This window comes from Lates calcarifer, linkage group LG14 (genome assembly GCF_001640805.2).
Source record: "Lates calcarifer isolate ASB-BC8 linkage group LG14, TLL_Latcal_v3, whole genome shotgun sequence".
Taxonomy (NCBI): Eukaryota; Metazoa; Chordata; class Actinopteri; family Centropomidae; genus Lates; species Lates calcarifer.
The window spans coordinates 3,188,024-3,209,679 of record NC_066846.1 but is presented as its reverse complement, the minus strand read 5'-3'; the positions used below and the strand labels follow the sequence as shown (position 1 = coordinate 3,209,679).

General features: G+C 43.1%; 1 protein-coding gene across 1 annotated transcript in view; it reads right to left on the bottom strand.

Moving 5' to 3' along the window:
* Positions 1 to 3,892: 3,892 nt before the first annotated feature.
* Positions 3,893 to 21,656, bottom strand: part of LOC108882041 (mitogen-activated protein kinase kinase kinase 11) — a 40,851-nt gene continuing 23,087 nt past the window's right edge. The window contains 9 exon segments of the mRNA XM_018674269.2: positions 3,893 to 7,657; positions 10,036 to 10,641; positions 10,826 to 10,938; positions 11,061 to 11,232; positions 13,918 to 13,945; positions 13,947 to 14,035; positions 16,992 to 17,238; positions 18,087 to 18,262; positions 19,488 to 19,636. Coding sequence (XP_018529785.1) covers positions 7,056 to 7,657; positions 10,036 to 10,641; positions 10,826 to 10,938; positions 11,061 to 11,232; positions 13,918 to 13,945; positions 13,947 to 14,035; positions 16,992 to 17,238; positions 18,087 to 18,262; positions 19,488 to 19,636 — 2,182 coding nt within the window. The 3' untranslated portion in view covers positions 3,893 to 7,055.

Sequence of the window (21,656 nt, the reverse complement as noted above, 5' to 3'; positions counted from 1 at the left end):
GGGGGGGGGTGTTTGGGCCTTGGACTTAATAACCTCATAGATAAAATCCATGTTTATTTTCTAAACAGAGAGCCAGCCTTCTCCGAGAGCGGTCACTGTGGTCTTGGAAACGAATTGGTCCTCCTTTCATGGCTCCCATTCATTCAGTTTTTTGTTGTTACAGAAAAAGAGGACAGCAGATGGTGACCTTGGAATGCACAGACTGAAAAGAATTAGAAATAATATTCACACTTAGAGAGACTGAGCATTAGCTTACGCAGACATGGCTTTTGTCCACATTCCTTTTAGGATGTGCAATTCCTGTACACTCAATGAAAGGTCATATTTGATAATCTGGTCTCGGCCTGTTAATGCCAAATAAAGGCCTGGGCAGGTGTTTCAGTTTCATATGAGCCAGAAAGAGCAATAATGTGTCTCTGGCACTGATGGCTGGCTGTGAGACAACTGAAACGAGGCTGATAACCAGGTATATTTGTAACATCCACTTAATTGAACACAAGCAAGCAAAGGTAAATGGGGTGAAAGGCACTGAAATGTCAGGCCGTCTATTTTGTTGTTTCAGAATTTACTCTTCACTGACCCGCCAAGGTAAGATTTAATCTATAAAATATATGAGAAGCGTGTTCAGCCTGAGTTTTTCCCCTCCATCCTTGTTGAATCCTTCTCCAAATTTGTCAGTAACCACGGCAGAGAGAAAACATGTTTAAACTGGAGCTGCAGCAATTTGAGAAATACAGTCCCCTCCTGACTCGACTCTCTGGCTTCCTTAAAGTCTGCAGTAGCAATTGATATGTTTACATGCACACTGTGCTCTGATACTTTGAGTAAACAGAATGTGGTGATGGTTCGGAAACTAAAATTGAATTGTTTTCAATTTTAACTGTGGCTCACGTTTCTGTCCTGGCAGCTTGGTAAGTTTGCTCAGAGGGCTGTGCAGAAACAAGATTCAGTCGTTCAAACTGATGGGTTCACACAACACTAATGCTCGGTTTAGTCTCTGTCTTAGCTGTTCACCGCAATCATACAACAGCAGCGGCACATGCCCTCCACATTGTAATCAGAGCAAAGCATTGCCTTCTGCCACCATCACTTTCCACCATGTTGTCACTGTGACGAACACACCATGCTTCTACTCATGTCTATTTCCCCTTGGGCCATTTTGGCTCATTTGTAAAACTGAAATCACATTGAAGTATCAGCATGGTGTTGAAAACAGAGATGGCACTGAACTGGTTCCATTTTATAAAGATAAAAGTGTTAACAGCATTTGCTATATTTTACTTATTATGTCCTGATTTAATGAAAAAAGATTTACACTATGAAGCCCCGAAACTAACTAATTGTCAGAGTAAATGCTTTTCAGAAAGGTCAAAAATAATATTGTTAGTCAAATAATTTAAATGGGGTCTGAGAAATATAAAGCTTTATAAGGTCAGCTTCAACTAGGTAGCTAATGTTGGCTAACACATTAGTGTGTTTAGCTACCACTGTTTTCAGGTAAGATAGCTAGCCACACAGTCTGCTAAAATGAAAGACATAAAATGAAAAATGGCGTCGATGAAACATAAAATGAGCAAATGAAAGATAAATAAAAGAGCAAAATAAATTAATTAGTTTTTTTGTTTTATCTACTGAATAGTGTTAGAAAAAAGCTTTTTTCTTTTCCTTATACACATAAAGCTTTATATTTTTTTACTTTATCTTAATTATCCAACTATCCAAATATTTTTCATGTTTGACAGCGACTAGATAGCATTTTAAGAGGATGTCCATGAGTAAAAGAATTTAAGTATTACTGGAAATTACCGACGTGGCAGGTTTTTAAGAGGCTGGTACAATTATTTTCACAGTATACAGCTGAATCAATGGTTTAATCAAGTTAAATCAGATGATATATATGTAAACACAAAGCCAAATTAAACTCAAGTGTGAGTGTAAGTTGATAGCATAATTAGGTTTTCCACACTTTCCACTTTTACTCTTTAACAAAGCCAGTAAATAACAAGCATGTTTTTTTCCCCTCTGGACAATGGCTCTGATTTTTCACCTCTGGAATTTTAAAACACCATCACAGCTCTAAGTAGCCCCTTGGTGTGATGAGGGTCAGGGCCCTGAGTTCTTCCACTGTGCTGTCTCATTAGCTTTTATTCATATAATATATTGACCATTTGCCATTCACTGATTAGGGGCAATGACCTGAGCTTGAACTTAAGAAGAAGAATTAAGATCACCAAATCATGTCTGCTCACTGCCGCCGTGGGGGCTGAAAGCGGATCACTGGTGGCCAGATATCGCTCTCTCCTGTAGAGGATTCACTTCCATTCTCCCTGTCAGTTTGTACGGGGGACACTGATTTGCAATGACGGATGGGGCGACGCCTGGAAGAGCAGAGCATCACAAACAACTAATCAGGAGTTTCTTATTGGATTGCTGGCTGTCAGCTTCAGCAGACGGGTGGCAGCTACAGTTCCTAAGTCTGACAGCCCAAACTAAGAATGGGGCGTCCCTGTCCACAAAAGACTTTCTAAAATCTGTCCCCCTTACTCCCATAGCCACCAAACAAAGGGTTTTCTTGAATTCAGATCATGCCTTAAGAGCCAAGGTAGGAATGTTTTGTTCAAGTAAAAAAAAAGTATAGAATTCCATGCTCAGGTCATTTTGCAGCAGGAAGGTTTCTCACGCCTTCAAATGGACCACTTCCAGAAATTATCACCAGGAGGAAAAGAATTCCCACCCTGGCTACAGACATTAATTTAATCATGTGTGAAAAGCACAGTGACGGCTATCAATGTGCGCACCGTTGATGGAGAACGGTAGGTAACGATTTTCAACATCAGGTCTGACGGAAAATTAAAGTCTAGCGCTGTGAGAAGACACAGACGGGACATGAGTGGCAGGTTGAAGTGGATACTTGACACACACAGTAAATTTGTGACAGAAATAATCTGCCAGACGTTTCAATCATCTCATTTCCTTCATGTAGCTCTTTTTTCCCCCCTTTACAGAGTTCTGTTGACAATAACAGCTATCCGAGCCTAATGACTATCAGAGGATAGCTCTTGTGGCTTTGTGTGTTGACACAAAGAGATGAGGCAATAACTCATCACTTGTCACGTCTGTAAAATGTTGGTGGTGAGGATGAGAGAGCGGAGGACAGCAGAGAACACCGCTTAGAGAGACACAAATTCTATATTAAACGTTATATTAAACGTTAACACAGCTGCTTGTCTACGCGTACACATTGAAATCCCGCTTTCCTACGTCATAACCCGAAGAATTTTGAATGTATTTACGAAACAGACAATCCAACAATCCGTGTCCACTTCACACAACAACAGCTAGGTGTACAGAGGTGGGATAGAAACTCTCTCAAGCTCTCTTTGTTTCATCCTTAACTCAACTACTTCTGTCATTTTTCGTGTGTACAACCAAATGCAACACCACAGACGATTTCGAAAAGACTCTATTATTCCCATTTATATAATTCCTGACATGTCACCCCTCTCTGTGACAGCAGGCTTTGCACACTGTTTTGGAGCGTCGCCATTCAGCGACTGCCACGAACATTGGACAATGCATTGTACAATTAAGTTTGTTTTAAAGATACTGAGCAAGCACTCTCTGAGTATTACTTGGATATCCAGTAGATGATGAACAAATTAATGTGCAATAGAAATATATAATAAAGCTCCAGTTTCCAAACAAATTCAATTGCCGCTGTAAAACGAGCACTCCTCAGTAAATGGACTGTCCTAGAACAAATGCCATTTCTTTTTCACAGACAGAAACCTGGCTGTTATTGAACTGAATGCTCTGCAGTGTAAGGACGCAACTGCCCTCCAGAAAAGTTTGCAGAGAAGAAGGAAGCAAAGGAGTAGGAGTAAAGAGAGAGAAAAAAAGGGAAAAAAAAAAAAAGCTATCTCCCACATCACCTTAGGGGGAAGGACGTAGAAAAAGGTGAACCTCAACAGTGAAGATTTCATCCGGTCAGCAGCTGAGCAGCCCGTGGCAACAGAGAGAAAAGGGAAGGAAGGGAGGAAAGACAGCTCAACCTGCCTTTGAAACTTTATGCATAAAAAAAAATGCACGACTTCAATCGAGACGTAAGCTGATGCAGGGAGCGACTCAATACCTTGTGAGGAGGACGCAGGGCATTTCGGTGATGTCGGGGCAAATTAATTAACCAAATATCTGAACACTTTGTTAATGCTCCCTGCTCTTATCAAGAGGCTAATTATCGCTATCAGCCTCCTCTATTCGTCAGCAGGATTATTAGGCTAATCACAAAGCTTTACCCTTTGGAGACGAGGTTTTCACTCTTCATCAGAACAAAGCTGTTATTGTCTTCCAATGACACGGTGTCACTGATGAACCCAATCAGTATTTGTACCTTGTAATGCTCAAGTAACGACGTGGGTAACACGACGAGTTTGTGCCATGTGTAAGTGGGTCTCTTTCAGTTTCTTACATGCTTGACCTACACCAATTATGTTGATAGACTACACGCTTGGGAACCAGCTGACTGCAAAAAAAATAGCCATGGATATCAGTCTCTGATGTTCAACCCATTCCAGGAGTTTTTCTGTCATATATTTGTTGCTGCAGCCACTTTTCCCTCAACCTGCCTCACCTCATACATTTCCCAGGATGCTTTTCAGAAAAAACCCTGAGAAACTGTCTGAATGTGTTTCGTTTAGCTTGTAAAACAACCACTGATGATAATGACTGTGAACCAAGAGTGAAAGAGCGAGTTTTTCAGGTGTTGCTCCAGTGCATTCTGGTCTGTTGAGGCTGCTGTTGGTGGGGGAAATGATACTTCAGAGTCTCTGCAATGAATTTCTCCCTGTACAATTGTTGAATGCTTGGACTTCTCTGTTGTATCTGTTCTGAAAATATCTCAATATGACACCACAGTAATCCGATGATCCTACTAGATCTTTGTAGTACTGCTAAAATGGTTTAGGATGGATTTTTTTTTTTTAAACCAAAAAACTGTGAGGACAGTTTAGGAGCACTGTGACTTTAGTCTCGCAAAGCCAGCCTACATCTCGCAAACTCAGTCTACAAGTCTAACAACATCATCTCATGATGGTTGATGCACATTACGTGTCACCAACTCTGGTAGGAATTGTTTGACAAGGCTCATTTGCTTGCTTGTGTAACTACGAAGCTGGAATCAGGAAATGGTTAGCCTAGCTTAGCATTAAGACTGGAAACGGGGGGGAACAGCTAGCCTGGCTCTGTCCAAAGGTAATGAAATGTACCTACCAGAAACTCTAAAGCTCATTAGTCAACATGTCATATCATGTTTGTTAAATCAGCTGAAAAACCAAGGTGAAAAACATTAAGTTGCAGTTTTACAGGAGTTTCAGCTGGTTGCCTGGCAACCTCACGGCGACGACAAGTCTCAGGAGAGCTGAGATGAGATGAGATTCGGTACAACATGTTAATCAGTGAGCTTTAGTGGTTCCAGTCTTTATGCTAAACTAAGCTGACCAGCTGTTGGCTCCAGCTTCATATTGAACGGACAGATATGACACTGTGGTGTCAATCTTCTTATCTCTGCAAGAAGTGCATTCCCCAAAATGTCAAACTACTCCTTTAAAATTAGGTGTCACAGGGGAAAAATGTGAAACATGAATTTCAAACCTTTTTTTTTGTGCTGGATCAGTTTGGGAGAAATATAACATTTCCAGAACAAGCACAGTAGTTTTTCTAGTTGGTGGAGAGGACTAATGACAGCCGCAGAGTGCTGAGTGAGTGCTGCATTTGTCCAGGCAGGTGAAGGAGAGGAGTGTGAGATGTGAAATGGAAGACACAGTGAAGTTGTGGACTGGCTTTGTGAGGCTACTCCTACTCTGGCAGCCTGTACAAATGAAGTATTCAATGAAGCGTCCATATCTATTGTACTGTGGTATTTGCAAATACTAATTTTTGGTTGAACCTTCCTAAAGCATCAGACGGGTGGTGGTAAGACAATCTGGATAGTGTCAAATACGTCAAATAACCACAGAAAAGTATATTAAAGTCATGTTTAAATACTATCTGCGATTGTCTCGTCTCTCTCTGTATCGTCCAGTGTGGCAAACCCACCCGTCTGGCACTCAGTGGAGGTAAAAACAACTTATTTGCAGACACTCTTTTGTCCCAGCCCTTACACCGTCACAGTGGCATTCTTTGGCATATGGAGGGAATGCAGAGGGCTCCCCCGTCTTGTTTCCTGTGCTCTGTCGCCTGCCAACCCAATGAATCTGTCCAATCCCTGGCATTTCCCGGGGAATGTGAGTGGAATGTTATCTGCTTCCAAGTGGAATGCCTGGGTCATGGTTTTGTCTTGGATTTCATGAGTGGCCTAGAATATCCACTCTGAGTGCTTTCTCCCATAATGCAACAGGCAGAGGCTGTTTAAAAAAAAAAAGAAAAAAAGAAAAACACACACACACACACACACACACAACAGTAAGCTTTCCTTGAACAATGAGTCTAGACATACATGCACACACGCACGCACACGCAGACGACATTTTCTTCCACAGCAATGCTAAGCTGATTTGCAAATTTAAGCCAAATTCATAGCATCTTCCCTACGCACCAGATTAACCATTCAAGGAACCTTGAAAAGATATATATTAAAAACACTTCACGAAATAAGGCACTCCAATTTTCCGTTGTCCTGAATGCTTTCAGTCTGCAGAGAGGTAGAGGCAGATGAAGCTGTGCAAGTCGCCTTATCCACCTCTGCATTGTCACAATGCTTCAAAGGTAGGGGGAGATGAAAGCAGGTGATATGAGCAGTCTGATAGAATCTGAAGATGGGACTAGTGATCTGTGTTCTGCTCCTTCAAAGGGATAGAGAAACAGAGATAGAGAGGGAGAATGAAATGGGCACCAGCTATTGGTTCACAGGTAACTATCCCACAATCCAATGTACCACCTTTCCTTTAAGATGTAGGGCATAGTAGTGGAAATGGTCCTGGACTGTGTTCCTGTGATAAAAACCGCACTTTTTAACATCCGTAAGTGAGTTGGCCAAGGGCCACAGACGAGGCCCGGGCTTAGAATCTGTCGTCTCTGAGCTGCGTCGGGGACTTGAAGGGCTTCAGCCCCAGTGTCCTGCGGGGGTGAGCTCTCTCTTTGGTGCCATCCAGGGGCTTGCTGCAGGCGGCCCAGCCCAGGTCGATCAGGGGCGAGTCAGCTGGGTTGAGGGGTGCTATGCGGAACGAGGGTAGCGTGGGCGAGCCGTTGGTGGAGCACGGGGCAGAGCGGGACGTGGGAAAGGGAGCCGAGAAGGGGTCAAAGGGCGAGGCTGTGTCCGAGCTGCTCGAGGGGTCGGCTTTGAGGGTGAATGGGTCACAGTCTGGTGACGGGAACGGGTCGCAGTTGGTGAAAGGGTTGGTGGGGGAGGGCTGGTAGCCCAGATGGGCGCTGTCCGAGCGGCTGGGGCTGCGACCTCCTCCTGAGTTCCCGCCGCCGGCCGAGATGAAGCTCCAGGGGTCGATGCGGGGGCGGATCGGGGACGGGCGGGGCCGGGGGATGACGCTGACTTCTAGGCGGCGGGTTTTGGGGCTCCAGAGGGCGGGGTTGGGGAGGAGAGAATAGGGCACTGAAGGCTTGTCATCAGAGTCCTGTGTGTCTTGGCACAAGGGCAGGTCCAAAACTGAAAAGAACAGAGAGAAAAACCATTGAAGGGGCATTTCATCCATTTACAATTAGACTTTAGAGAGACAGCTAGGGCCAAGATATCTGATATATACAACTCAAAAGCTTAATTCATTCGAACTTTAGGTTTAGGTTTGTGGTCAAATTTTAAACTAGTTCAACTAAAGATGACTTTCTTATTTTCTTGGTCCAATAGAAAGCTCCTTCAGAACCACAGAGGACGTTATACAACTGTTTTCACAGGTTGCACTCTCCTTCATAAGCAAACGGACACGTTCCCTTTAAGTAAAGACACAACCTGAGCAAAAGGCTGAATATTCAACATATTAAACATCTTCATCATCCTGTCCTTCATTTTCTTGCTTGAGGAGGCTTTAATTGTTAATTTGGAAAATTACTCTCCAACTGCTGTTGTGTTGCTCTGGCGCTCTTTGATGCATTCCTATCCAATCTGACTCCTGCATTTGTTCTAATGTATTCTGCAAAATACATAGGTCTGTGATATGAAACTGATCCAAACAGAAACACGAAAGTGGTAGATTATTGTTGCAAAAAGAAATGAACAATCACCAGCGCAGACTGCTGATGCAATTAGTCTATATTAAGTATAACATAGTGTTGTGTAACTAGTTGACAGAGCTGCAAGCAGCAAGTGTAAATTAGCACTGACAGGAACATCAAACTCTGAATAAATCAGCTTGAATGAACATTTGCTATTTCCAAATGTGATGCGTCTGCCAAATGGCATTATTTACATCAACAGAAACTCTCTGAGCCTGCTAAGCCATTCGGCTGACAAGAAAGAGCAATCAGGAGTCACATGAGAGCGGATGAAAACACCAGTGAAGGAATCCTCCGAATTCATCTCCCTCTTTCAAGCACACGCTCACAGCCAGCAACCTTGTGGCAGTCTGTCTATGCATCTGAGCCTGAGTCATTACACTCAATAAACATAATAAGATGTTTAGTAAAAACACTCACTGTTTAATTATGTGTGGCTTTTCGCCTCTGCGCGCCCAATGTAATGAGCGCATGCGGTTTGTGAGATTACGGCTGTTAGCGGCGGAACAGGCGAGGCATGTCTGCTCGGTACCTGGGGGGGGGCAGAGCTGTAAGAACCTCTCTGTGGAGAATCCAAGGCTTTGTGAGTCAAACGGACCAGATATAGAGTGTGAAATGTTACCAGAGGGAACTCTTAAAGCCATCGTAAAGCCCACTCGCTCTTAAAACAACCAATACCCACGCCTCCGTCATTACAGCTCCAAACTGTGTCAGTGCTTCTAAGAAATGCATATTAGTCTTTGAGAATAACATGTGAATGTACTGTGCATGAAAGTGCTGCTGATACACAGATAATATCTGTTAGCAAGACGTTTACATGAATTAAACAAAAGTGTAAATATGCCACACCAGGACTGAACATTGCCTATTTTTGCTTGTAATTGTGTAGGGGGAAAATGAATGCTAATCCCTCTTGAATGTGCTCTTTTATTATGTGTCATGTATGCAACTTTACAACAATATATAAGCACACATTTGACATATCTCGATATGAAGGCTCCACAAAACCGCACTGTAAATACACCCAGGATGCACTGCTGAGCTCCAGCCAAACCCCGGAGAGATTCTGAGGAGGTGGCCAGAAAGACTCTGCGGTGTCAGTGAAGTCAAGAATAGATTATCAGACGTTCTGAATCCAGCACTTTCAGGCTGCAGTGACCTCAGCTGCTCTGCCTGATGTTTTGCATTCATGTCTAACTTTGCAATAAAAGAAAACTCTGACTTGAAAGAGGGAAAACAACAGAAGATTGGATGCTAGCTTTGCTTAGCGAGAATTAGCAGTGAAGTATGGAGGGCCAGCTGTTACCTGAGATATGCAAATAGCTAGAGACGAGCTTTGATGTAAATGAAAAAGCTTGTGCAGCACTGAGGCTGCTCTTGAGCCAGAAAGATCTTGTTTAAAAAAAAAAAAAAAAAGGCACAATAGTAATTCTGCAAGAACTATGAGGAAACATTGTCATGATGACGAGGCCAATTATTCAAGGTAAAAGCTGGATTCAGTGTCAGTGTGAAGCCTCCTAAAACATGATAAGTGCTCTTATAAATCATGAACCTAAATTAAAAACAAAATCATAGATCCAATCTGGAGGAGAGACTCTCCAGCAGTTTATGATTGTACTTTCTTAAAGTTGGAAGACAAATAAAAAGAAAATCAAAGCAGCAGAGGTTGAGATATCCTGACTTTAGCCCCAGGTGATGTCATCTGAGTAACTTTGTTGGACTTAACTAGTCATGGGTCACTAGTTGTGACTAGTAAAGTGAATTGTAAAATTGGTGGAATGTCCCTTTAAGGTGAAAAAACTGATTCAGACTGACCTAGCTGAGAGGTGTGCAGGCCTTGGCTGGACCTCCTCCTCCTGTCAGCTCTGTGTTCCCAAGCCTCACAGCCCGTCTCCCCATTGGTCGAATGGGAACTCGGGGTCCATTCCCCTGGGTTGGTCCTGTCGTGCCGCAGGGTCCTGGGACTCTGCGGACTCTGTGGCGTCCGGTGGCCGCTCCTCTCACGAGGGTTCGGTGGTGGCGGAGTCAGGGGCAAGGGCTTAAGTTCTTGGTACTGCAGAGCTAAATCCAAGAGCGGTCTGGGGAGCGACTCAGAGGTGGAGAAGGTGATGAGATCGTCCACTACTGGGGGGTCTGAAATTAGGGGTTTTGGGGAGGAGATCTCCAGTTCGAAGGGGGTGCGGTCCTCAAGAGGGGGGTTAGTTCGAGGGGGCACCCTTGGGGGAATATCGAGGCAGCGACCCAGTCCTACGGAGGCCAGGAGAGAGCCACCGCCGAGCAGGGCCCGGTGGGTGCTCTTAATCAGGCTACTGAGGGAACCCCTCTCAGGCCTGGGGGAGCCAGCCGGGGAAGAACCCCCTTCCTCGCTGCCCGAGTCTCCCTGAGGTAGAGGAAGCCGCAGGCTGTCCTTCACTGAGGAGCCTGCGAAGAGAGAAAAATGTTTTTTTAAGTTTTAAAAAGACAGAGAAGGAGAAAGAGACACTCAGTGCATTTATTATTCATTTAGCTTCTATTTATAATTCACACTCATGCCAGTGTGAATTATAACAGCGGCTAATGGAAGACGCGACTGGCGGTTAGGCTGGTGATGGAGGGCGTTGGATACCGTTCTGAGCAGTGGGAGGGGTTGGGGTAGAAGGTCTGTACTCCTCAAAGTCGTCCTTGGACTCTCCGTTCTCATTGCTGTCTGATTCCAGGAGCTTGGCTCTCATCGAGAGACTGTAAAGCCACAAGAAGTTCAAAAAACATTTAAGCGTGGCGTTGAATTAAGATTAGCGTAATCAAGTTCTTGTATACCTTAAATGTTAACATGTAAAAGAAAAGGGCAGCCCCTGCTGTACCTGCTTTCTTGGGGACTAAGGCGCAGGACCTTGGGGCTTTTGGGACTTTTCGGGCTCTGAGGCCTCCAGTGGGGGCACAACCTCAGGTCTCCGTTGGCTTGTTTGAGAGAGGGGGCCTCTAGGGGCCAGACCGGGCTGAGCCCAAATGTCCGGCTGTTGTCACTGGGACTGACTGCAGAGAAAAAGGGAAGAAAGAAACAAGGTGTATTTAATATCAGCTGGCATATCATCAGTATCCAAACTGCCTGGCTGTATTCTAATGCAGTGAGAATAGGTTTCACCAACAATTAAGGCAGGTCTACAATCATCTCCAACACAGTGACATTTAGCTGGCTCCTGTTACAGCTACAATTCATGAAACTTCAATGTACCTTTTCTGCTCATATATTTGAGTACTGATTTCCTCATTATGTGTATTCAGTCTAATGGGTAACCTCCAAAAAGTTTACAGTTCAGTCACCTGAGAGGAGATAACAGGAAGTGCAGCGTGCAAAATAAAAAGGGATTTCACACGATTCCCAGGCTCTAACACTAAATCGCACCCCACTGCCTTCTGCACCAAGTAGCTTGTGCTGCCACAACGTGTGTGAACAGCGTGTAAACGTTTAGTCACGCGCAGCATATAGGCTGGGCTTCCTGACACAACACCTTGCAACAGACTGACTTCAATCACACCTCTAAAAAAACATAGCACCCAACATGTTAGCCAAAGGAAGAGACAAAAGTGGGATACAGACACGACTGAAAAGCGCTGGCAAATAGCAAGGAGAAAACTTTGAAGCCGTTGTGGTGCTGCTTATTCCCAGTGATTCCCCCCATTCATGTCATTTTATTTCAGCTTCAGAAGAGTAAATATGCTCTCTGGATAGACAAGTTGTATTATTTTCTTTGGCCTCTATTACACTGGAGGCCTGGCTCATGCACTTTGTCTCCCGTCACTCTCCAGCACGATGCTTTTCAAAGTAAGCACATAGGTCAGTTGATTGTGTCAGTGTTGCAATTTCATCAAGATCAAACCATGGCTTGAAAAACATCTCCTTTCCCAGCATTTTCCTCTGTAAACACTCCTTCCCTTTTGTAATATGTTTTGATGGAACATGTTTTGATGGCTGTAATATTTTTCTATATTTCCCAGTTCTCCTCGACTCATCAGCTGCCCTATGTTGAGATTAAAACTGCACGGCTACTTCTGTTATACAGAATAATAAAGCTGACATTCATTTTCTGCTCTATATGAAACAACAAGGCTAAGAGTCTGCTGTATCTACGGTGGGCATAGCAGAGCTTTGATCTAAATGCTAATGTCACCATGCTAACATACTCACAGTGGCCATACCAACATTGCTGAAGTAACTGAATTAGTGAAGATGTTAGCCTGAGGGTGATGCTAAAGGAAAAGTCAGGGAATCACCAAAGTCAGTAGGATTCATTCTTCGGAGACCATTGGTGTCTCTACCAAATTCCATCCCAATAATGCAAAAGTTGTATCAAAGGTAATAAAAGATATTTCATTCAGGAGCAAAGCGGTGGGACAACTAACAGGCAATACCATGCCTAAAGCTACGCCACTAGCTTGGCTAAAATGGATAGCATATAGGCTTGAGTAAGCAGTATCCATATGCTGCCAGCCTATTGAGATGCTAAAAATGCTAACTGTTACAACGCCAGAGTTCAAAAAGTCCCTGAAAAATGATGGGACAGTTTAATTTTCTTGTTATCTAATTCAGTAGACTTCAGCTGGATGAGACAATTTATTTCTAAAACGATTATTCTGTAGGTTTCATTGTGCTCCCCTTTACTAATTTGTATTAATCGAACAAAAATCTCGTTGAATGGCGCTCTGTGGCCTAATGCAAATCATTTTGGCAGTTCTCTAGACAAATAAGTTTGGGAGGCCCCTGCAATAAATCACTGCTTGCTACTGAGAGGGCAAGCATAAATATCCACTAAACACATTTTAATGACAGGCACACTCATGGCTTAGTGATTGCCATTAAGGAGAGTCATTAGGAAGTAAAGAAAACCATCCCTCTATTTAATGAATAAATGAAGCTGGCAGATGTTTTGGGTTTACTAACCACTTTTACAGATAAATGTTTCACTGCAATTTGTGCTTTTATGTCAACTCCCGGTGGTAATTGTTTCGAAAAATCCCTTTCCCTGCCTGTTGCTGAACCACAAATTTCCTTTTGGGTTTTGTTAAGACGCCCCGTGACCTACTGCCTACAATTTCCCTCCAAAGGGAAGCGATCTCGGGGCGTTTGTCTAAGAGCCTGACAAGCAGAAGAGTATTGTAAATCTCTGCCGCTGCTGCAACCCTTCTCAACCCCTTCTCCTGGAGCAATGAATTCCTCCCAGCTTATTTTTAATTCAGTCAACCGCACTGTAGCCACTACATGCATATAAAACTGTGGAGGCTTCCTGCCTGGAAAATAAAGCTCAATGGCTCCCCCCGCTGCAACACTGTGCTCACTGCAGACAGGGGGAGCAGAGCAGGGCTGCAGTGGAAAAAAGCTGCTGAGAAGTGCTGAGCCGCTGAGAGGAAGTCAGATAATATTTGGACTGGAACAGACTATTGAAAAGGGAAAAGGGTGTGTGTGTGAGAGAGAGAGAGCAGTAAGGCCAGGGAGGGGTAGAGAGAGCGAGAGGGGGCCCACAGGGAAACAGGGGAAGACAAAGAAGACGAGTGGGTGGTTGAGAGCACATGAAAGAGAGTACTGGAAACTGAGAGATGTTATGTTGCAACAGAGTCTGTGTGCATGCAAGAAGGCCAGAAATCCAACATTCTTTGGTTTTCAAAATGTCTCTGGAAGCACACACACGTGTGTATATCCAAAGGAAAAATGACTGCACTCACGTTGAATTGCGCGGAAACGTGGGCCGAAAGGAGGGCGAGGAGCCTGAACCCAAATCAGGAGAGTTGCGCCTCTTCTCCAGGCCTGGGGATGCTTGCACTGTTATCTTATGGATGAAATCTGCAATGCACACACACACACACACACACACACACACACACACACACACAAGGACAGATGTTAGACCAGCTGGATGGCAGACACCAACCAGAATACACACACAAGTCTGAGTTTCCTTGCTCTACTTCACATTCATATGCTGAGGAGTTGTCAGTTGTTTTGAAGGTTGCAACACCTTTTTTAAGCTTCCTTTTTTCTCCAAAACAGCCTATACTGGCTTTCACAGTAGTGGAAATTCAGTGCAATACATGTTCTCAACTTAGTAACAAATGCTGTGAAGAGACATAAAACTTAGCCATGTAGAAAGATTTCAGTATTCTTAAATTTAGTGGCAAATTTCTGTGCTGTGTTTGACTGGGAACTGCCATTTAATTGTCTCCCTAGGAAGTAACTGCTAGCTGTGGCTAACAGAATGCTAGTTCAGTAAGTGTCAGGAGGGACGAATTTGTTAAATCATTCCCTAAAACTAGTCATTTATGCCCAAAAGGGATTACTTATTTTTTTTTCCTTTTGAATTAATGATTTGTGTAAAATTACTAAATCAGGCTTTCAAACTCCTTAATCAACCTTTTAGTGTACACCTCCGCCATGTCCAGTGAGCTTTAAATCATCCATTCCAGGGCAGAACTATGAGTGCTATCTTGCCAAATATATTTAAAGGATTTTAAAGATGACCATTGAATTTAAGAATAAAAACCCTGAGGCAGATCAAAATAACACTCAAGAAAATCAAATGGAATAAAGATAGCAATGTTACTATTAGGACTTAATTCAGTTCAAGGGCACAAATCACAGATTCAGGAAAAGACATCAGTCATTTCAAGGGACAAAATAATTATACTGACTGAGTCAGTCATTTGAGCATCTTGATATAACTGAGGGAAAGCTTTACCACAGATTTGCTGCTGACAGTACAAATGAACAGTGCTAATAGTTAGCTTCACAGCCTGGTGGGTAGCAGGAGGGAAAATTTCAAATAAATCGTTCCCACAGATTTCATGCCCTCATATTATGAACCATTACCTCAAATTAATGTACGTGCACCTAATATATATAATATATATATATATATATATTTTTGATCTGTCTTTGTAGCTTGTTTCTTATTTCTTCTTTCATTATGTTTCTGAATGACAGAATTATGTTCTTAATTACTTATTAAGTGACAATATACATGCTGTGGTCTATCGAGATATCAAGCAGACAAAGGAAAGAGGTCATTCATTTGACATAATGAATTAATCATGATGTCATGATAACTCTACTGTACATGTGATTCATTCAAGGACACACACATACCAGGTTCCATTGTAAGCAGCTACTACCATTAGCTAGTATTTGCTTGTTTGCAAAACACTATTAGTGCCAAATAGTGTTTTAGCTAATCTAGCTAGCTAGCAAAAAAAAAAAAAAAAAAAAAAAAACTAATATTTTTCTCAGGTTTGCTGAACAGATTCAAGCTACACAGTGTTTCAGAGCAGTAACCTTGCTAAAGATTTTTAAAAAGTATACATTTTGACTACTTATATTTATAATAATATTCAGTTTTACTTAAAATGCAACTGGAACTGAGCTATCTAGCCTGGCCTAAATTAGGTCTTTCTCTGTATATTCAGACTCTATACAACCATGACAGACCCAAATTTGTAATGCAACTGAAAAGCCTCAATTCTTTTATCCTTCAATTTTTATCCTTTATATTTCTTTTTCTAATCCTTATTTTCCAGTTTAGCCTTTCTGCAAATATTGTACCAAACAAAACCTTTAAATCCTAAGTCTTAAATAAGAATATCCGAGCAATGTTCTTGTTTATATCTACTTACAGAGAATACAGGATAAAGCATAATATATAAGTAACTCCACAGGGTACAAAGTGCAAGAGCAACACTGGATGAAGGAAAAGATAATAATAATATTGGTGTAGAAAGGAAGAGAAAAAAGAACAGGAGTATGGCCGATATGGTTAGAAGGAGAATAAAAACAGTGCCTAGGGAGCTAGAGGGGAGAGGAGCAGGAGAAAAACCAGTGAGAGAAGGACACCTAAAAAGAAAGAGGGAGGGAGAGGGAGAGAGAGAGAGAGAGAGAGAGGCATAGAATGAGAGCAAGAAAGTGAGAGAGGCCAGCCAACATTGTATCCATAGACAGGAAGTGTTGAGGCGTGGTTGGCTCACTCTCCCCTCTCATCAACCCCCCCACCACCACATCACTGCCCTGCTGCTGCTGGGAAAGGCCTAACCACAACACACACACACACATACACACACACACACACACACACACACACACACACACACACACACACAGTGCATTTACGCATGCTTGCTCAGCCCAAAATACACTCACACACTGAAACACACTGGATGTGAACAGCAGCAGGCTGTGTGACTTTGTGATGGGAGAGGACACATTAGAAACAGCGGCCAGCTGAGTATGAAAGTGAGCGTGTTGGTCAGTGCAGATATCAGCACGTCAGACCTGTGATCCACCTTTTACTGGATCAGTGTGTGAGTCGTGTCAGTGTCTAACTGTGGTCTGAGTGTTGTTTCAGGGACTTTTTCAGAATAAACTGTAAGAGAACATTGTTGTCAGAGAGTTCTCACGTTGTGCACTTCTGCTGCTGAAAATATGAGTAAACAGTTTCAAAGTCCTCCTCAAATATCAGCCTTTACAGCTACATGAGTCCAGCCCTGATGGAACCTTCAGCAAAGCCGAGCAACAAAATTACAACAGTTGCACCACTACACTCCCTCCCTCACCTCCTCTTCTCTGCTCTCTTGTATTTTTTATTTTTTTACTTTTGTTGTTGTTGTTGTTTTTGTTGCTTCTTGAGACTGAGCCAGTAATGGCCCTTGAAATGGGATTTCACGTCAAGACTGCAGGCTGACACAATCCAACTAATAGCTGATTTGCGACAACTAAAAGAAACACACACACACACACACACCCCCCCACACACCTTGGGGCATGCTGATCTTCTCGCCGTTCTTGCACTTGAGCTTGTGCTTCTTGAAGGTGCCCTTCCTCTTCTTGACGTTGGGCTTCTCCTGGTTCTGGTTCAGGTGGAGGATGAGGAGGCTGAGCTCGCGCTCGAACACGTCCTGCTCCCACTGGGCCAGCTGCTGCTCGCGCTGCCGCAGGAACTCCTCGTGGGACTTCTGCTCCAGAGCCGCTCGCTTCAGCTCCTCCTCGCGGCACCGCAGCTCCTGATGGAGGAAGAAAAGGCAAGTGGATGAAAGAGGTGAGGAGGAGGTCTCATCTCCTCCTGGGTGACAGTGAGATGAGATGCTGGAGAGTTTGGTTGCAATGAAACCTTTCATCAGCATTAAAGCAAGATGACTCACAACTGCTGTATGACATTTTATTTGATGTCCCGCAGATTAGTATTTGATTTCAAGGTACAGGTTTGAGTATATGGGCTTCTCCTCCAAATGAAAACAAAGTTCAAAGTAAGATGAGCAAAACTGAAAATATGTTTCTGCGATGTGCTGCTTTTAACTTTCAGTTATGACTCAATGATGTAAAAAGTCAAACGATGGCAAAAACAGCAGCTAGTTATATGTATTTATAATATCTTATGCATTTTAAATTACTTTACAGTTTGATATTAGTAGGTTTGTGCTTTTTTTTTTTAGGCAAAATTGCAGGACATGATTTATCTTGCAGTTAAAATATGATCTTTGATGAGTTATTTTGCTTTTCATTCATTAGACACATCATCAGTTAACAAATGGTTTGCTCAGATGGATATAAGATCAGTGTGACTGTGATGTCAAACCTGTCTCTCTAAACAGGTTTGGTAATGGCATGAACAGTTCCCTCTCTTTCCCACAATGCTCAATGCACAAATGCTAACAACCTTGGACGACCTCGGTCATCTTTATGCTTTAATATCTTGGCTGATCAACCGTGGCTCTCAGTGACATGGCTTCATTTACACTAAATGGTATAACTAAACAGTACAGAAATTCAGCAACAAATTAGGATCCTGGACAGACGAATGGATCGTTGGATGAGAAGAGGCACACAAATGGTTACTCGACCAGACTCTCACCTTCTCTTTAGCCCGGAGTTCATCAAACATGTCCTGGATCTCCAGTTTCCAGTCCTCCTGCAGGGAGTGGAAGGAGTCCTGGGGCATATCATCCTTCACCTGCTGCTCCAGGGCCGTCAGCTGGGCCAGGATGGAGCTGAAATTGGGTCTGCGGTGGGGGTCCTGGTCCCAGCACTCTGTCACACGTACAGCGGACACAGTCACACACCAGGCTCCACAGTGCAGCATTTCAGTTATAGACCTGCACTCTTGGGGGTCATTACTTGTACAGCTGCAGTTTATTAGGCATGAACGCATAGGTGTCCTCATACCGACACAAAATAATAGAAATAAGCAGTGGGCTAAAGCAGAGAAAAATAAGTATTAAGGAGTTTTGTGCTGGAAAAATTCAAATCCTGCCATGTGCTTCGATTACAAAGAATTTGATTTAGTTTGCTACCGAGTCGTAAAATCGTGTTTCCTTAAAACAAATGGAAAAATCTGACAGTAAACAAGACAAATCAGACAATTCACTTGTTTCCAGTACAGTTTCACTTCTTTCAACAGTTTTCTTGAATCAAGGGACCTGAAAGAAGGAAGTCACTCGCTGATTCACCATAATCCTCTGACATACTGATCTGCACTAAAAAAAAAAAAGACCCAATTTTATCTATTAAAAGGTATTTATTAAAATTTTAAGACTTGAAATGAGGCCAGGTGACCTGCTCAGTTGGATGCTTCATGGTGAATGAATATCCTGCAATGCCTACAATTTTATTTACACATATTTCAGGCACTTGTGCGAGCGTGTGTGAACATAATCTAGAGACAAGTTAATCGCTGATTCAAAGTGGTACGCTTAATTAACTTGCTATGGGGGATTTCGCATAATTGCTGCAGCACTTTGGGCTTTACAAGGAGATCAAAAACCAATCTGATAATTAATTAATCCTCTGAGGTGGCTATCGGTGGTTTTGTGAACTGATCTTGCTTCTTTTTTAAAAAAACACAACTGTAAAAAAAACAAGCTGACATCAAGAGAAAGTGCTAAATGGCAAGTGTGTAACATGTCTGCTATTTGGTAAATGTACATTCGGAACAAAGAGGACTACAGGCTGGTAGCATTTTAGAAAGGACCAAGGTGACATTTCTTTTCAACTTGAAACTTAACAAAGGAGGAGCGTGAACAACTGAAAACATATTGGCAGCTCCAGCACGAAACACTTCCTCTCCACGGGCGGGTTATTAGCATACAGGAATTTGTTTTCTCAATTTCAACCCAGCTTTAGGGAAATGGAAAGAGAGTGTGTCGGGGACGCCAATGATCTCACGCAAGAGTGCTCTCACACCACCGAACTGAAAGTTGCAGCCTTGACAGTGCCGGTTCAGTTACTTTTCTACGCATACAAACACGTGCCCTACCTGACATGAGCTGAGCAAAGGGTTCGGGGCACGTAGAAGGGATGGGCAGGGTGAGCTTGTTGACAGCGACTCCATAGGCGACAGCAAGTCCATCAATCCCTTTGTAGGGTGCCTCTCCTGTTAGCAGCTCCCACAGCAGAACACCATAGCTGGAGGGAAAAAACAAACACAACAAGGCATGAGGCAGTACATCCAGAGAAAAATTAGACACAGTATATATCCTGGAACAAGCTGCGCTACACAGTATTTTGCAACACAAACCTGTGTAGCTTTAGCTATCAGCATTTTAAATATATTTGAATAAACGGACAATAATCTAAATTAAACTGCTGCAGAATAAATCATTTACAATCATCATCACCTGCCATGTGAGCATGTTTTCATAACCGTAAGCTATTAGTGCAAAATAAATATTCTGCAGCTGCTTCCTTGTAAAAGCCTTCCAGTAAATAGCATCATGGCTGATCATGGCCTTTACTGCAAAAGCAGCTCAAGAAGTCTTCAATTACCAGCACCAGGATTATCTTAAATCCCAGCGACAGCTAGTGCAACTAGTGTGTTGCTTGCAGATCATTCAACTCATTGTTTGCGGAACAGATCTATGGGTCTAACGCAGTCATTTTTTGATATATAACCACGAGGGGGTGCAAAAGTCTGGAATATCATAATTGCTCTAAAGCTGCATTAATCCAGTTTTTCGACCACTTCAGGGAGGTGGACCAAGCTGAAAACACACCATTATAAAGCTGTCAATGTGTTGGCTGGATGAATGCAAGCTTTTAGCTCCACACAAACTCCTGAGAGAAATATGTGTCTCTTTAGCAGCTACGTGCTCCACTATGTTCACCGGCTAGTTGCACACTGTGCCTGTCTACTGTCTGGCTCTGGGAAGATAATGGGTTTGTGAGAGCAGCTGCCTGCAGTGGCAGGAAAGTAGGTTGATGAGGGCAGTGAGACTGAACCAGAGCTGCAGGTCGCAGAACCAAAACAATGAGCTGAAAGAGGCTAAAAGGCTCCATAAAGGCACGAGGCAGCTGTCCGTGGGTTCACCACTATGAGCTATGACCCTTTGTTAATATGAAACAAATAATGCAACTTAAAGTTTATTTTAGTTAACTGAGATTATAGGTGGTTAAAATATATACTGATAATATTTAAATACTCTATATGATGCTTTTTAAAGGACAATATCTCTTTTAGCTTTGAGCTATAACACCTTTACACACTTCGATGGTGTGTAGATGTTTAATGATGAATTTCAAGTAAAAGAGTAACTTCAGCTCTACCTCTTGCTTTGCATAGCACATTATGCCTCCATATACGCATTCATTATCATAGCACTGACAATACAGAACCAAGACACATTTGTGCAGTGGAATATTTTTTTGCTTGATGAAACACGTGCTTGCAAAGCAGTGTGAACTCATGCATGCAGAGCGTGTACAAACACAAATACACAAACACACACACACACACACACACACAGGCACACACAGGACTTCTGAGCCCACACAATGGGGAGCAGCCCTGTGTCCTAAGAAGATGAAGCATGGTGCAGGACTTGGATCTCCCACACTGTCAATTAGCCCTCGCCCGGACCTGACTGAACGCACTGTGGAGGCTCGCTAAGTGGAGAGCGCAGGCCGCAGCCTTTTTTTATTTAGTTCTTTAATTACAACTTCCACACACTGTGACTGTGCAGAAACGCTGCTCGTCGGCTCACCCCGAGGCGGTCGTCGTCTCCGCGTGGCAGCTTTGGAGACGAGCGGCCGTGGACAAATGAGAAAGAATAGTAGAACAAAGATTACCCTTCATTTTCAGAGCAGGGCTGCCTGCCTGCCCGCCTGCTACTCGCTCATTTTGCTGTTTTCCAGATTGTGCAGTGATTGCTGTGAAAATGAGGTTGCGTGGGTTTGTTGTCGATAGACAAGGGAGATGGAAACTGAGAGGATGTATGGGTGAGATAGTGAGATGGCAGCAAGCCCATTAGGGTAGTAAGATACAGTACACTCTTACTAAACCGGGTTCCTTAAAGTACCACAAAATTACTTAAGTAGCTTGCACCATGGCAGAATCCTTTTTGATGTTCTCAAGGACGCTTTCAAAAAGGTTCTCTGTAACAGCATGCTCAATTGGTTTCACATAGGCTCTGTATGGGTGTGCAAGAAC